General features: G+C 45.2%; 1 protein-coding gene across 1 annotated transcript; it reads left to right on the top strand.

Annotated features, from left to right (window-relative positions):
- Positions 1-1,510: 1,510 nt before the first annotated feature.
- Positions 1,511-21,495, top strand: SCAMP5 (secretory carrier membrane protein 5). Its single transcript, XM_081839324.1, has 7 exons — positions 1,511-1,807; positions 10,861-10,927; positions 14,033-14,161; positions 15,605-15,761; positions 16,581-16,682; positions 18,038-18,155; positions 18,842-21,495. Exons 2-7 carry the CDS (start codon positions 10,921-10,923, stop codon positions 19,034-19,036), a joined length of 708 nt encoding a protein of 235 aa, XP_081695450.1. The 5' UTR covers positions 1,511-1,807; positions 10,861-10,920; the 3' UTR covers positions 19,037-21,495.
- Positions 21,496-23,292: the final 1,797 nt, after the last annotated feature.

Below are 23,292 nucleotides of genomic sequence, written 5' to 3'. Positions count from 1 at the left end.
GTTTGATTTCTGTTCTATTACTAGAACTTAAGCCAAATAGCAATGGTTTCAGTATTACTACTTCTGCATAGATGTGTGTGTCTACTTTTCAATGAAGCTGCTTTGGTTGCTTGCAAAGGTCATCTATAATACATCTGGTTGGCCACTTTGAGAACAGGCTGGTTGACTAGATGGGCCAGCGGCCTGATCCAGCAGGCTCTTACGTTCTTGTTCCTGGTCCAGCTTGTGAGGTAAAGATACGCAGTTGACAACACATCCAAATGTGATAGTAGAACACATACTTAGAGAGTATGAAAAGTTTGCACCTTGGCACCTTTCACTAGGGCTGGGAAAATGTCTCTGTCTCAGATCCTGTAGATCCACTGCCACATGTGGTGCTTACAGATTGAGGTTTACTGTGGAATCAGTGCTGCTCAAGTTTGTCACACTGTCTACATCAAGGGTCAGCAAACTTTTTCAGCAGGGGGCCGGTCCACTGTCCCTCAGACCTTGTGAGGGGCCAGACTATATTTTGAAAAAAATTATAATTCCTATGCCGCACAAATAACCCAGAGATGCATTTTAATCAAAAGCACACATTCTACTCATGTAAAAACACCAGGCAGCCCAGAGATGCATTTTAAATAAAAGGACACATTCTTCTCATGTAAAAACACACTGATTCCCGGACCATCCGCAGGCCAAATTTAGAAGGCGATTGGGCCGGATCTGGCCCCCGGGCCTTAGTTTGCCTACCCATGGTCTATATAGTTGTCATTAGCCTGTTTGCTAAATGTACCCCAGGTTTTTTAAAAAAACAGACTCAGTTTCTGTAGTCATAAAAAACATAAGCAGGATAAAGAATGGATATTCAGCTTTAGTTTAGCCTTTCTGAAGATAGCCTGAATGGAGTTCATGGACTTCCAGTTAGATGGCAACATATGCCCATAGGCAGCTGGGCCGGGTTCAAGGCCCTTGTGTCACTGTACAAAGCCTGGGACAACTTGGGTCTAGGATACCTTAAGGACCACATGAACCCTTAAATCTCAGTCTGGTAACAGAGATAAGCGCTGTTCGTTGTCCCTTGTGTTATAGAGTCCTGACCAGCCTCAACCAGAAGCTGGGCATTTAGTGTTGCTGGTCCCATGTTGTCAAACACTCTTCCATCAGAGATGTGGCAGGCACCCTCACTTTTGATTTCCAGGTGTCTCTTGAACAGGTGTTTTATTTTTAATATCATGTTGACAGTCGTATGCAGCATTTAAAACATTCAAACCTTGTTTAAAGTTCACCATTTTCTTAAGTGGCCGGTCATTTTAATGAGTGTTCTGTACTGATCTTAATGTGTATGTTTTCTAAAAATAATGTGCTTATATTGCTGTACTGCACCCTGATATTTTACAAGAGGGCATGGTTTTATAAATAAATGTGCACGTCAGAATGCGCTAAGCCAGCCCTTCTGCTTGGAGGGGGGCTTGCTCATTCCGCTGAGCAGGCCCTGAAGTCTTCCTCCTGGTACTGTAGGCACCAGCAGCCTCGCATCTCCTCCGCCTTGCATCCTGGCTCCTCCTCTCCGGCTGCTCGCCGCACCCAGAGACGTTTCAGCACCGGGGACAGCGGCAGCATCTCCGCCTCCGCCCCGCCCCGCCCCTCTCTCATCCGCCGGAGCCACCCAGCCCTGGGTGCGTGCGGGGCGGGGGGAGGAGAAGGAGGATCGGAGGAGCCTCGCGAGAGCTGCGGCCGCTGCAGCAGGAGGCGCCGGTGGGCGCTGCGGGTCAGGATCCGGGGGAGACGTTCGGCGGGGCCCGAGGACCGGGGCAGCGAAGCGGTGAGTCCTAAAAGCGGGGGATGGAGAAGGGCGGAGGCCTCGCCCGTTGGACGCCCGGGCAAAGAGGCCTCCTCCTCCTTCCAGTCCGCTGCCCTCCCCGCGCTATGTTAGCGTGGTGCCTTCGGGGACATGGGGACGGGGTTGTGCTTATCTTTCCCCGGGGCCGAGCAATGTGGCCTTCAGTGCGATTTCCTGGAGAGGGTACGTGCAATGGAGCCTTTCCCCGGCGCATCTCTTCCCCTCATTCCCCGCACTCCACCCTTGCAAAAAAAATAAAGGGGGGGGGGACCATGGATCAGGGGAGCTACCTCTTGGCTTTCCCTTTTCTCTCCGAGCCTTTGCAAGATGCATGCACTGGACCCCGCTCCCTCCCACAACAGGAGCGCCGTGCAAAAAGGGAAAAGGGATTAGGGGCAAAAGACTGTGCAGGTTCCATCCGCAAGCTGTTGACATTGATGGTGCTGGTGGGGAGCGCGGGTTCCTGCATTTTGAGGCCTTCCGGTAGATATGTGTCTGTGGTTAGTGTGTGTAAACTGTTCTGCTCTATATGGGTTATATTTATGTAAAACGGTAAGTTCCTTCTCTTCCCACCCCTCCTTCAATGAGTGCATGAGTGTGCAAAGATATTCCAACAGAGACAAAATGTGTTTGCAGAGTGACCTCAGCTATGGTATTGTAGAACCAAGGGCTTTGCTGAACTCCATCCAATCAGCATCTTCCCTAAGGCAGTTGTCCTCTTCCACGGTTAACCCTGAACATTCCAAATTTTGTGGGTTACATCTCCACTATGCCAAAACCAATTGACTGCCAGTTAACGCCACAGAAATAAGCAAGATTTACTTTCAATAGGTAGATAATAGGATGGCGCTGTCAGAGAGTTTAAGGGCAGGTTTGTGTTGGGGAGGAGTTATATGCATTAAGAAGGCCTTAGTAAGTGTGTGTGTGTGTGTGTGTGTGTGTGTGTGTGATCTAATGATTTTGGTTGAACATTAGGAGGAACTTCTTGATGGTAAGAGCAGTTGACCAATGAAAGCAATGACCTGGGCAGGTGTGTTCTCCATGGCTGGAGGTCTTCAAGCAGAGGCAGAACAGTCATCTGCTGGAGATGCTTCAGCTCTGGATTCTTTAACTGAGCAGGAAGTTGTATAAGATCACCTAGATTCTGTATTATCCAGGGTCACAGCTCAGTGGTAGAGCTTCAGCTTTGCATACAGAAATTTGCAGGTTCAGCCCCTGGCATCTCCAGGTAGGTGAAGAAGACATCCCTGCCTGAAACCTTGGAGAACCTCTGCCAGTCTCATAGGCAATATGGAGCTGGGTGGACCAATGGTTGACTCAGGGCTCACCCAGACTCCCTTTTGTTTCTAGGCACAGGTCCGGACTTTAAAGCTCAATGTCCAAGTGGTATTTTTTTGTCCTGGTGTTTTCCTTGGGACAATTCACATTTTGGCGCTGAATTGAAGCAAACAGCACTCAAATTTTCGGTGGATTGCCATTTGGTCTGATTCAGTGGTAAAATGTGAGGTTCCCTGGGGAAAGTGTTGGGACAAAAAAATAACAACAAAACCCTGGTCAGATACAGAGCTTTAAAGCACGGACCTGTTCCTGGAAAGCACAGTGCAAAAGGAAGTCAGGATGAGCCCTCAGTATAAGGCAGCATCCTACACCATACCTTTAAAATGCATTCAAAGCACATCTCCTGTCCTCAGGAATCCTGGGGATTGTAGTTTACCCTTCACTGTGCTACAATTCCTAGCACCCTTAACAAACTACAGTTCTCAGGATTCTTTGCGATGTGTGTGCTTCGGATGTGCTTTAAAGGTCTGGTGTGTACACAGCCTGTGTTAACCTTCTCTTATGCATCATTTCTCGCTTGGAATCTTGGCTGCAAATGCATCCAAAGCCAGGGACTTGATACATAATCTTGTCACCTTTATGATCTGGCTGCTCAAGTACGAGGTTCATTTCTTTTAAGCTGATTCTTCCGTTTTGCTAACAGAGGCCTAGGATCTGTGGCTAACCTAAACATATTGTTGTTCGAGGCAAGCCTATCCAGATGCTTAGAAATGCTTATGTGAATTTTGATCTGTTTTAGTATTTTAATTTTCTGTTTATAGTATTGTATTCCCCCCCTTGATTTTCTTGTTTTTATCTTTTTGTAAACCACTTTGAGACTTGTTTGGTTTGTCACAATCAAGCAGTGTACAAAAATTATGAAATAAATAAATATAATTAATGATATATAGTGGTACCTCGGGTTAAGTACTTAATTTGTTCTGGAGGTCCGTTCTTAACCTGAAACTGTTCTTAACCCGAAGCACCACTTTAGCTAATGGGGCCTCCTGCTGCCGCCGCGCCACCGGAGCACGATTTCTGTTCTCATTCTGAAGCAAAGTTCTTAACCTGAAGCACTATTTCTGGGTTAGCGGAGTCTGTAACCTGAAGCGTATGTAACCTGAAGCGTATGTAACCCGAGGTACCACTGTAACTGTCTAACAGTGTTATTTAGTACAGAGCGGGGGACTTGAACGCGCCAGCTAGTACAAGTCAATAAACCTACGTAGCTGCCTTGTGTTGAATCAAGCATTGGCACTTCTAACACAAGGCTTACCTGCACTTACATCTCCGTACTTTCTAGGCATGGTCTATGCTTATAGCTCCCATTTCCAAGCAACATTTGCAGGGCACCAGGTTGGGGAAGGTTAGTGTAGGATGATGTTTTCTTTGGGAAAGTCATTCAGATGGACCCATTCTCACAAAAGTATAAACAATTGTTTCCTGGGGACTTCAAAAATTGACTTGAGAATCAATGTACTTGTGTATATGTAGAAAGAAAACAAAAATGGCATTGTTTTATAACTAGATTTAATCTCCCAGAAGTATGGGCATTTATTTGCATTAGAAAGAGAGATAGTAATAAGCAGAGAGCAACCCTCAGAGAGAGAACAACCATAAACTCCTTAGGGTAGATGTTCAGGCTCCATTCATCTGCAAATGGCAGATAATGTTTTGCATGAAGATGGGACTTCTATTATTTATAAGGTCAAAAGTGTTGGGTCCAACCAATGCTGAAATATCTGCTTGGGTTGGACTGAAGTCCTAAAATATGCACAAGCTCTTCAGTCCAATCCTTTGCATGTTTACTTGTCCTCCTGAGATGAACAGCAGTTGAGTGTGCATCAGTCAGTTTGAAACCCAGCCTAGGGGTATTGCATTTGGAAATTAGGTAGCAGCAGAATCTGTCTTTCTCAGCTGGAAAATGAAATGCCTTTTCTTATTATTTCTCTGACACAAGGCTACCAGGTGTTCCTTCACATTCCTCAAAATAGGGTCTACTCCCAGTGGTGCAGCTGGCATTTTAGACCCTAGAGTTAATGGACTTGGGTGTGGGTGGGTGCTCTTTAAGTGGCAATATGTATTACTTCACTTATTTCAAAATACAGTAAACCAGTTCTGCTGCATTTGCACCCCCCTTGCTTATTCTGTTGGACAGGCCCTGGACGTGTTTCTGCCCCAAAGTCCTTCCTTGGTGGCACCATCTCAGGCAAAGCGCCATAGCTTCTTCATAGAGCATTTAGATGACCTGAGGTTCAATCCCTGGCATCTCCGGATAGGGCCATGAAAGACTGCTGTCTGAAACCCTGGAGAGCCACCGTCAGGATGGACAGTACTGAGCTAAGTGGATCAGTGGACTGACTGTTCAATGCAGCTTCCTCTGCTCCCAATCCAGTGACCTGGCTGGAAGCAGAGAGGCTGCTGTCACCTGTAATATGAGAACAGCAGAATTTGTGGGCATTTGCAGATTATTGTCTTACACTTTCGAGTGGTGGCGAATGTATGTGGAAGTTTCTATGCTGTAGCTATTGTAGAGCTGGAAGAGGTGCAGAAATCACAATCCAAATGATTAAGATGGCAGAACATGTTTCCAGTTAGGCAAGTTGAGACTTTCCAGCTTAAAGAGAAAGAATATTAAGTGGAATATGACTATGGTTTACAAAGTTATGAGTTATGAGAAAGAAAACTTAACTCTCGTTCCATAACATCCATAAAATTAATGAGTGGAAATTGCAGGGAAGCCAACTTTTGCTAAATTCCAGGAGAAACTTCCTTAGGAAAGGGATGTAGCCACCTGTCTTGCATACAGGAAATCCCAGGTTCAATCAATTCCCAGCATCTCTAAGTCGGGCTGGGAAAGATTCCTTACCTGAAACCCTGGAGAGCCAATACTGAGCTAGATGGACCAATTGGTCTGACTCACCATAAGGCAGCTTCTTATGGCCAGAGTTGATTTCAGAGTTGGAGGCAGAGGGGCAGGAGATAGTTTTGTTGTCAAGAACCAGGCACCCCCTTCCTTGGTGGGATTAGATGCACCCACTCAGAACAGATTCATGCACACTCAGCAGCCTCGTATGACAAGAGTCCCCCCTGAGTGAGCTCACCCCATCCTTTCTTTAATAACTTGACACAAGGGATGTGTCAACTCTTGGGACATCTGTGTAGTTTCCATTTGGTTATGAACCACTTGCCTTGTTTGTGTATCTTGGAACCTTGACCTCTGGACCCCCTGCTTCCTGCTGAGCCTTTACCACTATTAGCCTGAGAAGTTATCTCTTCCTCACTTACAATTAAGAGTCGTTGCCATCCATGTTTTGGGACAGGAGCCTGCCACTGATTTGTTATAAGGCAGCTTTCCTATGCAGCTTGTATAACTGTGCCTGAATCATTCACATTTTAAGATTCTGAAAATGTCCATTTGCACAAGGCTTGGTATTTATTCCAGCCTTTCCCAACCTGGTGTCCTCTATATGTTGTTGGATTCCTGAACCCATCAGTTGCAGCAAGCGGGGCTAATGGTCAAAAGGGATCGGTTCTAATAGTGATGTGGGGAAGAAAATTTCACAGTGCTTTTATTTTTCCTTGGTACCTCAGGTTAAGTACTTAATTCGTTCCAGAGGTCCGTTCTTAATCTGAAACTGTTCTTAACCTGAGGTACCACTTTAGCCAATGGGGCCTCCTGCTGCTGCTGTGCCGCCGGAGCATGATTTCTGTTCTCATCCTGAAGGAAAGTTCTTAACCCAAGGTATTATTTCTGGGTTAGCAGAGTCTGTAACCTGAAGCGTATGTAACCTGAAGCTTATGTAACCCGAGGTACCACTGTATTAGTAACAGTGAATGGATTCTAAGTGAAAATACCTCGTTAGACAAACTTGGCAGTTTCAAAGTGTTTAGCTTTGTTTACTAAATGCAGTTTGAATAGACATGCTAGAGTAGATCATTCCTTCGGGCAGCATTGAGGAACCTCCAACCTATTGGCCTAATTATACCCAGCAAAGGTCACAGTTGGATCCCCCAGGCCATTTCCCCCTAACCACACTCACCTGTCCCAGACCTTACATATGTGATGCCAGGTGTGGGGCAGGTAAATATTTGGCTGCAAATGAGCAATTGGGAACTTAAACTTTCCTCCTGATCATGTCTTGTTTTGAATTGATTTAACACCTGTATTCCATTTCTTGGTGAGTGGCACTCACTGACAGCACTGATCTGTGAGACCTGCTGGGATTGGCTGCACTAGGGAGTTTCCTACTGGGAACTTTCTAGCACAGCTGATGGGAGTTACTCTTGGTGCTGCCCAGCACATGAAAGTTTTTACAACTGCCAGTTTGGGGAGGAAAAATGTCCATTTGCAAGAGCATTTTGATACAAATCACCCCTGTAAGCTGACATTAAAAGGGCATACCGTAACTGCCAATCAGCTGCTTCGGGGTTACAGCAAGCCTCACTGAATGCATTCTCTCAACCCAAATAAGCTGATTAGCACATCTTCAAAGGGGTCCAATCAGTTGGTTAGTGAGTCCCTCTAAAGTTGTCACCTAATAAGATGATTGGAGGTGATTGACAGGGCTGCAGCCCAATCCATCTTCTAAAGGTGGCCTGGGGATCTGCCCCACTGGTCAGATTCAGTTCCCACCCCTGCTCAGAATCATTTCCTGCAAACTGAAAATTCCCCTATGCAGCTTTGACATTTTTCAGAAAAGACACATCACTTGGGTTCTAGTCCAAAATGCTGGGCTGGTATCAGGTTGGGACAGCCTCCCTTGTTGCATTTATGGAACACTCTCCCCAAGAAAACTTCCCTGGCACTGAATTTAAAATCCTTTTGCCACCAAGAGAAGACCTTGTTTGCTCTGGCTTTTTAAAAAAGCCACTTAATGCTAATTTTGTTTTTGTTTTCGCTTATGGTTTTGTGCTAGCTTTAATATGGTTGTCATTAGTTTTTAAGTGTTAATTGCAAAGTAGGGTGTGACATTAAAACATTTAAGTAAATAAATGAAACGGAAACATTAGTTCTTGGAAAGATCTGTAAATGGTTTTTCATGCTAATCAATGTAATGTATAAGTTCAAATCTGAGAACCAGTTCTGAAAACATTTAGTATGGGATAAGCACATATAAGTACCATATTTTTCCGTGTATAAGACTAGGGTTTTTTTTGCCAAAAAATTAGGTTTAAATTTGGGGCTCGTCTTATACACGGGTAGTGCTGAGGGGTGTTTTCTTAATTTGGAGTCCCCTTAATTTGGAGTCTTATACATGGAAAAAATACAGGATTTGCATATTTTGGTTCTGTCATCCCCCTCTCCCCCACAGTATCTTCTTTTCTTCTGGTGTATATTTTGGAAAGTTGCTGTTTGCCCCTCTGTCTGTTCTCTATACATTCAGACACCTCTTGAGGTGTAGTCACCAATCTTGGCATGATGGTTCCTGAGATCAAGGGGCAGGTTTTTTGGTATATATTTCAATACTATTGAATGCTATTTTGAATCAAGATAGTGGATCGAACCTTTCAAAGTGGCATTGATTTGTGTACCTCTTAAGTTATTGTTAACTGTCATGCGGCCTACTGGACGAATCCTCTTCAGAGGAGGACCTGGCACTCCCCAAAGCACATGTTACAGAGGAGCAAGCTGGGCCATTGGGCAGTAAGACGGTGGAGGCCAATCTGGGACCTTTAGGTGTCACAGCACCTCAATTTTTCCGCAAGACACAGAATTGGAGGTGGGTGCTGAGCTATCACCATGTCCATGAACTGATTAGCCATGAAGCTGCTTGGGGTAACCTTTGGCCAGTCTTTAAGCCTAGCTTACCTCATAGGGTTGTTGTGAGACTACAGATACAGTGGTACCTCAGGTTACATACGCTTCAGGTTACAGACTCCGCTAACCCAGAAATAGTACCTCGGGTTAAGAACTTTGCTTCAGGATGAGAACAGAAATCGTGCTCCGGCAGCGTGGCAGCAGCAGGAGACCCCATTAGCTAAAGTGGTGCTTCAGGTTAAGAACAGTTTCAGGTTAAAAATGGACCTCCGGAACTAATTAAGTACTTAACCCGAGGTACCACTGTAGAAGGAGAAAGTGCTGTGTAACCTCCTTGAGCTCCTTGGAAGAAAGACGAGGTATCAGTGGAATCAAATGAAACAATAGATTTGCAAAGAGTATTCAAATCATGGTTTGCAATCCTGGTTTGTGCAGACCTTGTGCAGAAGACTCTAAGCTTAGCATAGGTGTGTCTGTGCACCATACATTTAAAGCACATACAATAGTTCCAACAAAGAATCCTGGGAACTGTAGTTTGTTCAGGAAGTGCTAGGCATTGTGGCTCTATGTGGGTAAACTACAGTTCCCAATATTCTCTGGAGGAAGCCACATGCTTTAAGTATATGGTGCGTATGCAGCTATAGAGTCACCTGCTCTAAGTCCTTGGGAATGCACCAAACCAATACCTGCAAGAAAACAGGGAGATAATCCTCTATGAGGAACAATGCATTCTGCTGTATTTTCATCTGGATGTCATAAGGCAGAAGCTTGGATTTTTTGGATACATCCTTCAGAAAACATGAGCCAAAGTCTGGGACTGTAGTGCCACTAAAGTCAAGCTGGCTGTCCTTGTAGATCTATTCTGGCTCTTCCTGTCCAGATCTGCATCTGTGGATTAGAGAGTAGTGTGGGTCAATGTAGGTCACTCATAGGTTACTCAGGAAGAGCCAGAGGCTAAGTATGTCTGTCCTACATTGTCGAACCTTTTTTAACTTCTTAGGCTAAAGCTGGTTTGTTTAGCAACACAGGCTTCTGCTGGACGCTGGCTATGGATGCCTCTAACAGCTTTGCCTGTCAGTTGCTAGTCAGATCTTGTGCATTTCCAATTTATCTACCTAGGAAAGGGATTCTAATTGACTGGGAAAGAATAGGAAGATGAGCACAATTATTATTGTACTGTTAAATGTATATTCCCCCTGCCTGTTTCTCCCAAAGGAGCCCAGGGCGGCAAATACATCAGGCTTAAAATAGCTAAGAAGGCCTTACTCTTTATATAATGGTTTGGAAATAAATGTGGCCTTCCAGGCTTCTATATCTGGTTCCCTGGGAATTCTCTCCATGCTGTACCCCTTAATGGTCCTCCTTTGCCCCCCAAGTGTTTTTGCATGGTTGGAATATGTCCTTCGAATAATGCCTCTTGTTTGTCTGGAGACTAGAGAGGAGTGTGTGTACAAACTATAAACTTTGCATTCATTTCTCTACCCACATTTGTGTCTGGCCCTGTCCACCACTGGCCTGTGCCTCTAAGAAGCTTGCCCAGAAGGTAACGTGGCCCTCAGCTGGAAAAAAAGTTCCCCACCCCTTATTTACATTGTTCTTATGTTTACTGAGGTGGTGATGCTTTTGTTTCGAGTGGTGCCAAGACACTGCAAATGTTCCCTTGGATTTTGAGCCAGCAAAGGAAGCAAATTGCATGATTAGGCCTGGTCTATCAGAAGTGGAAAGGCTTGCATGTCAAGGACATGTTTATCCCTAGTCTCTTCCTTTGACATCATATCTGTTGTCATTGAAGTCTTGGGAGCACACACAAGTCATAAAGCTAGCCCAGTACTTGATTGTTTCTTTCAAACAAGCAGAAAGTGCGTGGCTCCAAACAGATACAAATAAGTCCAGTGTCATCTGGTGGCAAAACTATATAATGATGCTATCCACATAACTGTTCCCTGATTTCTTTCAGCTTTATTGGTGGTGTGACAAGTTCTTCTGTCTATCTGTGGAATAAAGACTGGGCGACATCATGGGAGGTAAGATGACAGTAAGATTTCCTTGTGTGAGGAAATGCTTTCATTGTGTGAGGAATTGATGCTCTAAGCAAAGCCTGATTCGATCAACACTTTTTATCCTGGGACAGTAGTTTGTATATTCCCATGTTCCAGGGTGCACTGGGAGGCTGAAGTGAGTCAAGACTTGATGACAGGCATCAGTACTCCTGAGATGCCTGTGTTTGACACAGCAACAACTTTTGATGGACAGAGCTCCCACTTTCACAGTGTTGATCTGTCAGTGGTCTGCCAATGGCCAAAGATAGACAGCAATAAGTGGGACCAGTCTAGAGATGCCCATCTGTTGCTTCACAGAAATCTCCAGTCACAACTTCTTGTACCCATCAAAGGTATCTGGACTTTGAAAAGAATACGTAGTGGAGATTATTGGCCCCATATGAATGCAAACCATTTTGGTATTCCACTAGGATCTTTCAATTTAGCTAAATAATCAATGAAGCCTGACCAAATGGTGCAAAACTTGGCTTCTTTGATTTGTCCTCCAAATAATTGTACTTGAGAGATAATCTTCTCTGAAACTGCCAATACCAATAGCTTTTCATACTAAGCCTCTATAGAGTGGCCCTCCAGATATTTCCAGTATTTAGAGATTAATAGTCTCGCAGCCATTAAAAAGCCAACTTTTGCTTTGACTCTATTTGTTCTGGTTGCCCCAAATACTTAGCAGTGTCAGGTAGGGCACAGGTAATAAGTTTTGTGCTCTTATTTGGTTAATTTCAGGAAACACAGATTTTGTTGCAGTCTTGAATCCTGTTGTTCAAGGCAGCCAGCTGGCCATGCCTTCTTTCAGGATATTCAATTTCCTTCTTCCTCTGCCCCACCACAACAGTCAGCCAACAATCCATTCCCACAGAGCATGCTTATGGGACTCTTCCTCCATCCCCCCCCTTTTCTTGTAGATTTGTGTGTGTGTCTGTACTTCCACACACCTTGGGGTTCCACTGAGTCTGCTGATGCCTCTCTCTTGTGTGTAGATGGTGCTATTCTGACTGCACAAGAGTCCACACTCAGATAAGGAGATTGCCACGAGTATATGCTTCCCATTGTTGTTGACTCCCCATCATCCCTGGCCATTGACCATGTTAGCTGGGATTGATGGGAGCCGGAGGCCAAGGACATCTGGGGGATGCTACATTGGCTGTCACTGATATGTAGAATGGTCTACGGCAGAAGCCACCCACAATTCCTCAGTGATGTAGAGTTACAGCAAGGGCTGCTTGCAAAAGGGCTTTCAAATAGCCCTGTGTGGAACCTTGCTTCAGGAGCAGAAAGCAGTTTCCATTGGAAATGCTGTTAAAATGGACAAGAAAGGCCTATCCATATTAGCAAGTGTTTCAGTGGAAATCACTTCCTTCTCCTTCCTCTATTCAGGGGCAGTGGAAGCATGCCTTGCTCCAGCAAAGGAACCACCAGGAGTTCATTTTCAGCTCCCAACTGTTCATTTGAAGCCATATAAATACCAGTCCCACACCTAACATCACCTATAATGTCAGGTGCGGAGGGGGGAAGAGGCCAAACTGGTACCCCTGGCAGGTGTACCAGGGGGTGTAGCCTGTGAACCAGAGGTTCCCCACCCTTGATGTAGATGGAAATCAGCCCAATTATACACTCTGGATTTTTATTTCATAAGGAAGGCTTCCAGACTTCTTAATGGCACTCATCATTGGAATGCTAGTGGTCCCTTTTCTGTATGTCAGTCGCCCTTCTCCCTTGACCTGAAAGTCACCCAAATGAGCCTTTTATATTATTGTGGCTGTTATCAGTCCCACGAACCCCAGAGCACCAAGAGAGGGAGAAACAGTTCCTCTCGCTGTACATAGTTCTATAGACCTCTGTCATTTCTCTGCCCTCCCTACCCTCTAATCAATATGTTATGCTGTTGATCATAAATGTATTTTCTTGGAAGTTAAGCCAAATCTGCCATTAGGCAGAAGGGCTGTTGACTCAGACCTGGGATATCATTGTCATTCATTTAATTTATTATTGGATTTTTGCTGCTGGGAGGTGATGGCATGAAACAGTGCCATTTAGATTTTATATCTAAAGTGCTGAATTGTCTTGGGCAGGCCCTTCTTAGGAATAAATCCTCTTTCCACAGGTTCACCTCCAGGCAAATGTTCTTAGGATTGCATGTTGAACTGCTCCTGTTCACCTCAAGCAAATTGTCACAAATAAGACGCACAGCTCATTGTCTGGGGATTCTGAATAATTAATTTAGTCATCGCGACCAGTAATGGTTTGTTAGAATGTCCTCTTCTCTCTGCTCCCCCACTGTCTGGGGCATCAGCTTCTGTGTTATCTTTGTCACAGAACAGGTGCATAGGAGGCTGCTAACTTTATCTGTATGTAAAGTGTACATTGGGGATGGGGGACAGACCAAAAGAGAAGTATCTAAATTATTAATGGAACTGTCCTTGGAAGCAGAATGGGCAGTACTTTTTTTAAAAATGCAGTCACTTCTGAACCACATTTCAAACTACTGTACATTTGCACTCACATTCTCATGGACAAAGTAAGTTCAGAGGGTCTGCAATATGGCTAGTTGAAAGTTGCAATGCTGTAATGTTCAAGAGTCTCAGCTGTACACCAGGAAGTCCCTCAGTCTGAACATATGAAATCACTGAGTGACTCAAGGCAAGCTGTTCTATCTCTGCTTTTTGCTTATAACAGGGCTTGGGAACTTGGCGCTCTATATATTGTTGGACTCCAACACCATTTGTCCCCAGCATGGTCAGTGGCCAAGGACCATGTGAATGCTAGTTCAGCAACATATGAGAAACCACAGAATGCCCATCCCTTGCCTATAGTATTTTCACAGTAGGGTTGTTATGAGGGTGGCAGAGATATATGCTGGGTTCAGATATAATGGCAATACCATGGTTTGTTTTTGCTAAGCCATTGTTGTTTAATATGGTTAGTGCAAGCCATGGTTTTGTGCCTAGCTTTTGTATACAATCATTGTGTACAAAAGTGTTGAACCATTCAGAAACGTCCCTGCTTAAATACTGAATATTACTTGCGGAGGGAAATGGAAAAGAAACAACTTGCCTTCTGTTTTTCTTGCAGAAAGAATGAACAATTTCCCTCCTCTCCCTCATTTCATCCCATTGAAACCGTGCTTTTACCAGGATTTTGATGAGGAAATCCCACCCCTACACCGAACCACAGTCAAACGTCTTTACTACCTCTGGATGTGTAAGTTGTGGAGGTTGGAGGGTTAAAAGGGCAAGCCAGCATTCCAGTGGGTGTAAGTGGGGAAGCATGGACCAGAAGTAGTAAGGGACCCACTCTTTCATTTCCCTTTCCACAAATCTGAATTTAAAATTTTAATTTATTTTCAATATTGATAGATTTTTTTTGGCCAGAGAGGCAGAATTAGGCTCACAATGCGGAATGTGGGGCTCCTGGCAGATATGAGCCAATCTTAGCCTTGGCTCCAACAGATATACCCTGAAAGACCCTGGATATTGAAGGCATCAGGTGGTCCTAAAGGCATCCTGGATTCAAGTTGTTAAAGGTTTTGTAAATTAAGACAAGAACTTGACATTGGCCTGGTAACATATGGGCAGTCTGCAAGATTTTAAGCACTGGAGTGATGTGGTGTCAATAGTCTCTCTGCCATTTGCTATTTAATTGCTATTTAAGAAAAGGGACATCAGACATTAAAAACTTCCCTAAATAGAGCTGCCTTCAGATGTCTTCTAAAAGTCAGATAGTTGTTTATTTCCTTGACATCTGATGGGACGGCATTCCACAGGGTGGGGGCCACTACCAAGAAGGCCCTCTGCCTGGTTCCCTGTAACTTCACTTCTCGCAGTGAGGGAACCGCCAGAAGGCCCTCAGAGTTGGACCTCAGTGTCCGGGCTGAACGATGGGGGTGGAGACGCTCCTTCAGGTATACTGGGCCAAGGCAACAACTTTTGTGTCTGGATTTACACCCTTTGAAATATGGCAATCCTAGGTTATTATTTGTAGACATATGTGTGGAACCAAGTCCAGATAGAATCTTAATTCTTCAGATCTGGACAAAAGGTTTTGGCCAGCATGAAACAGTTTTCCAGTCCCAGCCTTCATCTTTGTTCCTGGTTTCTGTTTCCATCAAGGGCCAACTCAGTCGTCAGTGTAGTCTCAAAGTATTTAATAAAAACAATTTAAAACAACAACAGTGTAGGTAGTTGTTGACTGTTAAGAGGGTAGATTTATTTGGTTCCTTTTTGTTGTTCTACTCCTTTGTCTCTCTTCCTTGCCTTTCCCAAAGGGAACATGAGAAACCTGACTAGGGGCACTTCCAGACGATGTGTGTTTGTAGAACATTCATACTGATTTGTTTGTAAAAGGTTTGTAAAAGGTTTGGGAGGCTAGGTTCCTGTCATTTTGGAGAAGTGGGTTTGTTGGGCAAGGCCTCTAACTCAGCTTTAATTGCGTAACCTGAATTTGCCAGCATGTGGTTGAATCATACCTGAAAATAGCTATGGTCTGGAAACACCCCTGGAAAATCGTGGAAGCGGCACTTATTATTCTTCATTGAAGCTCTGAACTCGTTTATCTTTCCCATTCTCAGCTTGTCCAGCTCTTGCTGTGTGATCTGCTACTTTTGCTCCTCTCTCTGTGTGTCTCTTTCGATAAATGTGTTTGCAGTGAATAGCATCACCTTGGCAGTGAATCTGATTGGTTGCCTTGCGTGGATGATCGGAGGTGGTGGAGCAGTTAACTTTGGACTGGCAATTCTCTGGCTCATTCTCTTTACGCCTTGCTCCTATGTCTGCTGGTTTAGACCCATTTACAAAGCCTTCAAGTAAGTGATAGGCACAGCTTCTCTCTCTCTCTCATTCTCCAGCCCCACCCCAGTGTGCTCCTCAGTTTTTTTGGCTAGGTCCTACTGCACAGATGGGAAATCCATGGCTTCCACTTGCTGTTGGACTCTCAACTCCCATCAGCTCCATCTAGCCTGATCAACAGTGTGGGATGATGGGCATTATAGTCCGGCAACATCTGGAAGGCCACAGGTTTCCCACCCCTTTGCTACTGCGTTCAGTAACCCTTCCATATCCACCCATTTCTTAGTTGCTGTTTTATTCTCCTGTGCACAGAGAATAACCGATGGTGGTCTCCAGCTTCTACCACACATTTCTGCTTCTGTAGTTCTCACCTGCGAATCACATCACCCTTCCTTCTATTATCCATCCTTGCCCCCGCCCATGACTTTAAGCCATGTGTCTGATCACTATCACTATAAGGAAAGGCAGTGTGGCAGTATGTCCTCTCCGTTTCCAAGCAGTCCTAGTCATCTTCAGTGTGTGTTCGATGTTCTTAGGCATGCAGAAATGGGGGAAAGCTTTTTAAAATTAGCACTGCAAATTAATGCTAGCTTGGTCATCCTTTCTCTGTTCAGCCATCAATAAATAGGTGCTTTCCCTCCTGTCTTTTCCTGGAGGCTGCTTACATGCTAGCTGGGTCACCTTGTTTGGTGACAGGTCTCTTTTCAAAGTACGGGAGAGCACTCTCTCTTTCTTTTTAAGTCTTGACTGCTGGTGGGAGACCTGCCTAGTGATTGGACTGGTTGTCAGTAACAGCAGTGGAGAAAACAACAATGATGGGCTCTTTTCTTTTGTAGGACAGACAGCTCCTTCAGCTTCATGGCTTTCTTCTTCACCTTCATGGCTCAGCTGGTGATCAGCATCATCCAGGCAGTCGGGATCCCCGGCTGGGGAGTCTGGTAAGTTGGACATCTAAGGTGTTAACAAGAGCAGCCATCCACTTAAAATAAATATTTAGGCAATTAACTGTATGGCCTAGATCAGGGATAGGGAACTGCCCTATGATCTCGTTAGCTGGAGATGCCGGGGATTGAATGCCCTTTCTGTCCTTCATACCTGCTGTGTAGGAGAGGGGAAGGTGGCTGCTGAATGCTTGAGGCAGGGTTTTGAGCTCTAAGGTCAACTGTAAGGCAAGTTTCTGCTCTATAACCAACCCATAGCATTTGTTTTTATCCTCTCTTCCATTTTATTTCTTAATACCTTTTAGTGCTTCGTTTTGTTGTTTTAATTTATTGTTTTATCCCATTGTTTTATTGTTCTAACTCCCCTAAACTGTGAGGCTGCATGAAGCTGGAGCACTTTGCTAGACTGTGCCAAACGCAAGGTTGAGCCAAAGTTTACAAGATACAGTGATACCTTGGGTTACAGACACTTCAGGTTACAGACGCTTCAGGTTACAGACTCTGCTAACCCAGAAATAGTACCTTGGGTTAAGAACTTTGCTTCAGGATGAGAACAGAAATCGTGCTCCGGCGGCCCCATTAGCTAAAGTGGTGCTTCAGGTTAAGAACAGTTTCAGGTTAAGAACGGACCTCTGGAACGAATTAAGTACTTAACCCGAGGTACCACTGTACTAGTTATAAATTAAGGAAGAGAAACATATTGATTATCAGAACTGTTGGATGATCGAGCCCAGGTGGCAGCTGCAGAGAGTCTCCAAAATGCTCCCTTCTGCTGGATGGCACTGACGCCGGACTCATAAATTCAAGGCCACCACATATGGAGATAATTGACTTCTGCAAACTGCCGAAGAATAATCATAATTATTATGGTACTTACTAGAAAGAACTGCAAAGTTCTGGGAATTATGCCAGATTCGTTAATCAGCTCCCCAGAACCCTGAAGGAGACAGAGCAAAATCACACATTATTTTCTCCAAAAGGAGGGGGGTAAGAGGGAGCTGAATGAGTTAATTCTAGATGAGGCCATTCCTCCTCCTTCCACTGTTCTGCATTGGTAAACTCATCTTAAAGGGCTCGAACAAGATTCTGAAAATATTAACTACCCAATAAGCTTGGCTCAAGAACTGGCCTTAGCTGAGAAATCCTATAAGGCAAATATAACTGATATAACGACCTAGAGGCCACCTTCTGAGCTTGGAACCTGGGACCTTCTGCATGCAAAGCAGGCTCTCTGCCGCTGCACTATGACCTTTCTCCAGGTTATGACTCAAAGGAGTGGTTCTGAGTGGTGGCAGTAGCAGCTCCATAGCTTCCTCACAATCTTTCCTCTTACTCTCATTGTTTCTCTGCAGTGGCTGGATTGCAGCAATATCTTTCTTTGGGACGAACGTGGGGTCGGCTGTCGTGATGCTCATCCCCACCATCATGTTCACAGCCATGTCTGTCTTCTCCTTCATTGCCCTCAGTATGGTAAGATGTGGGAAAGGTTTTGCATGGGGATGCTACATAGATATATCTCACACTCTATTGGCTGAGAATGCCCAGGAGACTCCTGTTGGCTGATCCTTCTGTTTCCAAAGGCCAGAGTTGACATGACTGTGTTCACACAAGTGACGTGCAGTATGCATGGATTTTGATTGGTGTATATCAGTCACCAAGAAGCTGCTTTTACATTTTTTTCTGTGTGCATCTCACACCTATATATTTAATGTGTGCCTCAGAAGTATCTGTCCACGTACTTGGAGAATCTTGGGCAGCCACCAGCAAGATTCAGGTCGGATAAAAGAAAGAACTTTTTCACATGGTGCACAGTTAAACTATGGATGATCACCAACTTGAATTAAAAGAGTATTACACAGTTTCATGGAGAATAAAGGCTTATCAATGGGTACTCAGAATACTAGTAGCTTGGATTCAGAAGTGGGGAGAGTGCTGTTGCACTCAGGTCCTGCTTGCAGGCTTCCCATGGGGGTCTGGTGAAAGCAGGATGCTGAACTAGAGGGGCCCTTGGCCTGACCGCGCAGAGCTCTTCTGATGTTAGATGGCTACATGATTTCCCCAAAGAAACAACTGTGAGCTTGACTCCTTTGTTTGTCCTTCCAAGGCTCAACTGAAAAAGGTGATGAACGACCCTGTTTTTCTTTCCCCCATTCCAGGTCCATAAATTTTACCGGGGAAGCGGTGGGAGTATCAGCAAAGCGCAAGAGGAGTGGACGACGGGAGCCTGGAAGAACCCCCACGTGCAGCAGGCAGCTCAGAACGTGGCGGTCGGTGCTGCCCAGGGAGCCATGATGCCACACGAGACGCAGTATTCGGCCACTCCTAACTATAACTACCCCAATGACATGTGAGGTGTGACCTTCCCCACCCAACTAGAACTTCCCGAGTGAGATGTGAACCTGAGAGGGTTGTGACTTGAAGTGGGCAGGAAGAACTGGAGGAGAGCGTGTGTGTTTCTCTGTGTATGTAAATTCCACTGTATAGGAGGGTTGGCTGTATAATAGCCTCCTTGATGGGATGGAGGCATGTCAAAATTGTTATTCTTCCTCCACCCTTTGACTTTGTTCTAGGATAATTGTCCTTGGAGATAATTTGTTCTCTCTCTCCCACTCCCCCCAATCTGAAGAAGCTGTTGCGTTGACATGCAGGACTATTGTGCCGTGCTGTAGTGACTGTACATGTGTGTGCTGGTCTCCCTCCCCCTTTTGTGAAACTATGTACAGTGGTGGTTTTTAAATTTTACTGTGGTGGTAGATGATATTATAGCTGCATCAGCCGGGGTGAGCGTGGAGAGCCCAAACATTCAAGAGCTACTAAAGGGACACTCTGGGGGTTTCATGAATAACCCAGTTCACAATAGCTGCCTGTTGCAAGAACTTTGTCGGGTTCATTCTGTCTCAGCTATTTGCAACTTATACTGTATAGAACAGGGTTAGGGAGCCTGTGACCCTTTGGGTGTTAAGGTCTCCAACTCCCATCAGCCCTGGCCAGCATGGTCAGAGATGATGGGCGTAGTAATCCAACACCAGGGGGGGGGGGCTGCATGTTTCTGACGTAGGGCATTGCTGGCTTTTTAGCGTTTAAACCCTGCTCTTTTTTCACACTCTCTCTCCACTCTCAAAACCAGAGCTCAACCTTTTCATTCCATGCTGATCCACCAGAGGTTACCACTTACCTTAACGTGCGGTATTATAAACAAGTCCATTTACTCTTCCGATGTATCGATAGGAAGGCAGTGCTAGTGTGTGACTTAAAAAACAAAGTTATGAGCAGTGCTGTAGAGCTGCCCTGTTTGAACTGGAGCAGACCTCTGTGTTCAGTGTGAACCACATTCCAAACATGCCCCCAACCCCAGAAGCCCCATACCTAGAATTATGGAGAGGATCTTGTTCCCTTCTGGACAAGCTTTCGAGGGCCATGTGCTGGAGGTGTGCAGGGCCAGAGGCAAAACCAAGTGGAGCTATGAACGCCTGTGTTACTTTTGTATAGCAGGCTAGTTTCTCTCTGCCTTCCATCTAGACAAGCAAGAGTTCAATCAGAGCTCATGACACATTCCAGCCAGGCAAAATCATGAAAAGTGTGTGTGTGTGTGTGTGTGTGTGTGTGTGTGTGTAAGTAACAGGGTCAAGTGAGGGGTGTTGCCTGGGGGAAGGGCCAAAAGGCCTGAGGTTCCCCACCCCTGTTGTGTGGGCCATATAATTCAAGCCCCTGCTTGATGCCACAAACCCAGATGTAGAGCATTGCCAACTGGTGGTTGTTCAACTTGTGCTCGAAGACCTCTGGTCAGCGAGAGCCTCCCCCCAACCAGGCAATTGGTTCCATGACCTCATAATTTTACGGAGACTGAGAGGAGATATGATAGCCATATTCAAATATCTGAAGAACTATTGCGTGGAAGATGGAGCAAGCTTGTTTTCTCCTGCTCTGGTGGGCAGGACTTAAACAATTGGATTCAAGTTACATGAAAGGAAATTCCGACTACACATCAAGAAAAACTTTCTGACAGCAAGAGCTGTGTGACTGGTCTCCCGCAGGAGGTTGTAGACTGTCCTTCCTTGGAGGTTTTTAGGCAGAGGTTGGATGGCCATCAGTCATGGATGCTTTAGCAGTGATTCCTACATTGCAGGGGATTGGACTAGAGGGCCCTTGGCATCCTTCAAACACTACAATTCTATGAGAGCCAGTGTGGTGTAGTGGTTAAGAGCGGTAGACTCGTAATCTGGTGAACCGGGTTCGCGTCTCCGCTCCTCCACATGCAGCTGCTGGGTGACCTTGGGCTAGTCACACTTCTCTGAAGTCTCTCAGCCCCACTCACCTCACAGAGTGTTTGTTGTGGGGGAGGAAGGGAAAGGAGAATGTTAGCTGCTTTGAGACTCCTTCGGGTAGTGATAAAGCGGGATATCAAATCCAAACTCCTCTTCTTCTATGAACAACGTTCCAAATTCCATTGGCTCACTGATACATGGCAATTCTCAACTAAATATAAAGAATGGAGTTTTTTCTTTCCTTGGCCGAAACATTGTAGTACAATTCCTAATGTTTCTGAATTGTCTGGTGGTGCCAGAAGGCCCAGCATCCAGTAATTGTATTTTCATTGATTTGTATCAGTGTTTCCACAGAGCCGCAAGGCTGCTTTATCGATTTTTGTTTTTTTTAAAAAAACATGCAGGCACAGAAGGTGCTTCTGTATAGGAATTAACGTGAAGCTTGTCTACAACAGGCTGTCTTGTGTGAAGAGCCACCACACACAGACAAACGCTTTTCGGAACATGGAAGCCTCTACTTCATCCTGAGCAGACTTTCACTTTATCTTGTATTTTAACTCACCCTGAGATCTATGGAGGAAGGGCAGCATGTAAATTTAATTAATAAAAATAAAATAACCAATAATATGGCAACTCATTCTGGTTTCCTTGGCCAACACACCCTCTTCCCCATCATATCCAACATCAGAACATAGGAAGCTGGTTCATACCAAGTCAGGCCATTGGTTCACTGGCTCAGTATAGCCCACACTGACTGGCAGCCACTCCCAGTCTCCAAGGTATCAGCTAGGGGTCTCTCCCAGCCCTACTGGGAGATGCTGGGGGTTCAACCTGGGACCTTCTGCATGCTAAGCAGGTGTTCTGCCACACTCATGGTCCTTCCCATGATGAAATACAGTGCTACACCTGAACAGGAAATATAACCCAGGTAGGAGGCAGAGGGTCATGTGTGCAGGCCCTGCTCCCGATGCCCCCCATGGACCCTGCCCCTCCTCCCCACGGTTCCCAACCTTTTCATGTTGAGCTGGAAAGGTCTGGTGGGTGACTTCTACTTGCATTTGGCTCCTCCTGATCTTCCCAGGTCAACGCAGGAAGAATGTAGGGACTGAGTGGATAAGGATGGAGTTTTTGGGAGATGGGTTCACCATATTCACCCCCTTGCTCATTAAGTGGGTTGGTACCCATGCTGCTTGAACAGGGCTATTGTTTGTTTGCTTTATGGGATTGTGTGCTTTGAATAAGAGAATGTGATATTCCCTGGGGTTCAAGTGGCTGTGAAGTATGTTTATGCCTTCCTCTGCCCCTGCATCTTACCTTGCTGTGTTCTCTGTCGCTAGATCATTACTGTTCGGCCTCACAAGTGTGTGTGTGTGCATTCAGGGTTTATTAAAGGTTGGCAGTTCCACTGAATCAGAGACACTTAAAGGAGTCTTGTCTGCCTTCAGAACTTAATGTAGACTTTTGGTACATTCTTTTCACCTTAATTTTGGTGGGTCCTCCAGAATGGAGTTATTGTATGGGCAGCCATTCTTTTTGGCTACCTGCAGCAACTTCTTCCTCTGTTGTGTTAGAGCTAATAAAAGTGGGTTAATCCCGTAGGATTAGAGACCACCAAAGAAGAATGCTTTCAAAACTCGTTCAGAGTGGTGATGAGCTTTTCCTCCCTTCTTGAAGCTTTTTACTTCCTTTTCTCCCCTCACCTCCATCACCTGCAATTTCCTCCTCCTGCTTCACAAGAGCATATTTCCTGCTCCTGTGTTGGTTCTGTGAAATGGGTTAATGTATGTGTTGGTGGGGCAGGGGGGAAGCAGCAAGGGTTTTTAAACTCTGCTATTTTTAAGCATCCCTGTAGAAGTCCACCCACCTTCTCAGTGCATGCCTGTTTCTCTCGTTAAAAACTGCAAAGGCCGGCCTGTTCTCAAAGATGGGAAGCCAGCTTTGTCATTCTGAGCAGATGGAATCAGTTGGAACAGCTTGGCCTCTGTTCATCTCGCTCATCAGTCGGAGGAGTCAGACTTGAGAAATTCAGGGAGCCCTGCTTTCAAATGCAGCAACAAGAAGGGGGTAACTTGCTTCCCATTGAGTGTGCCTGGCAGTGCCCTGTAATGATCCTTGAAGCTCTGGGATTAGAGAAGTTGGTCGAATTTGTGAAGGGAATGGGGGGACCATGTGGTTTGAAGATGATCTGTAGCTCTTGATCACCAAGAGGTAAAATGCCCTTCAGGTATACATGATGAGCAATTCTCTCTGAAATGGTGAATTTGTGTTGGGGAAGTATTACTTCAGCTTGCACATAAGGGCTCATAAACTTGAATCTTGAATGGTAGAATCATAAGGAATTA

This window comes from Podarcis erhardii (genome assembly GCF_964252035.2).
Source record: "Podarcis erhardii genome assembly, chromosome: 14".
Lineage (NCBI taxonomy): Eukaryota > Metazoa > Chordata > Lepidosauria > Squamata > Lacertidae > Podarcis > Podarcis erhardii.
Note: the sequence above shows the minus strand (reverse complement) of the source record. Positions and strands in the feature narration are given on the sequence as shown.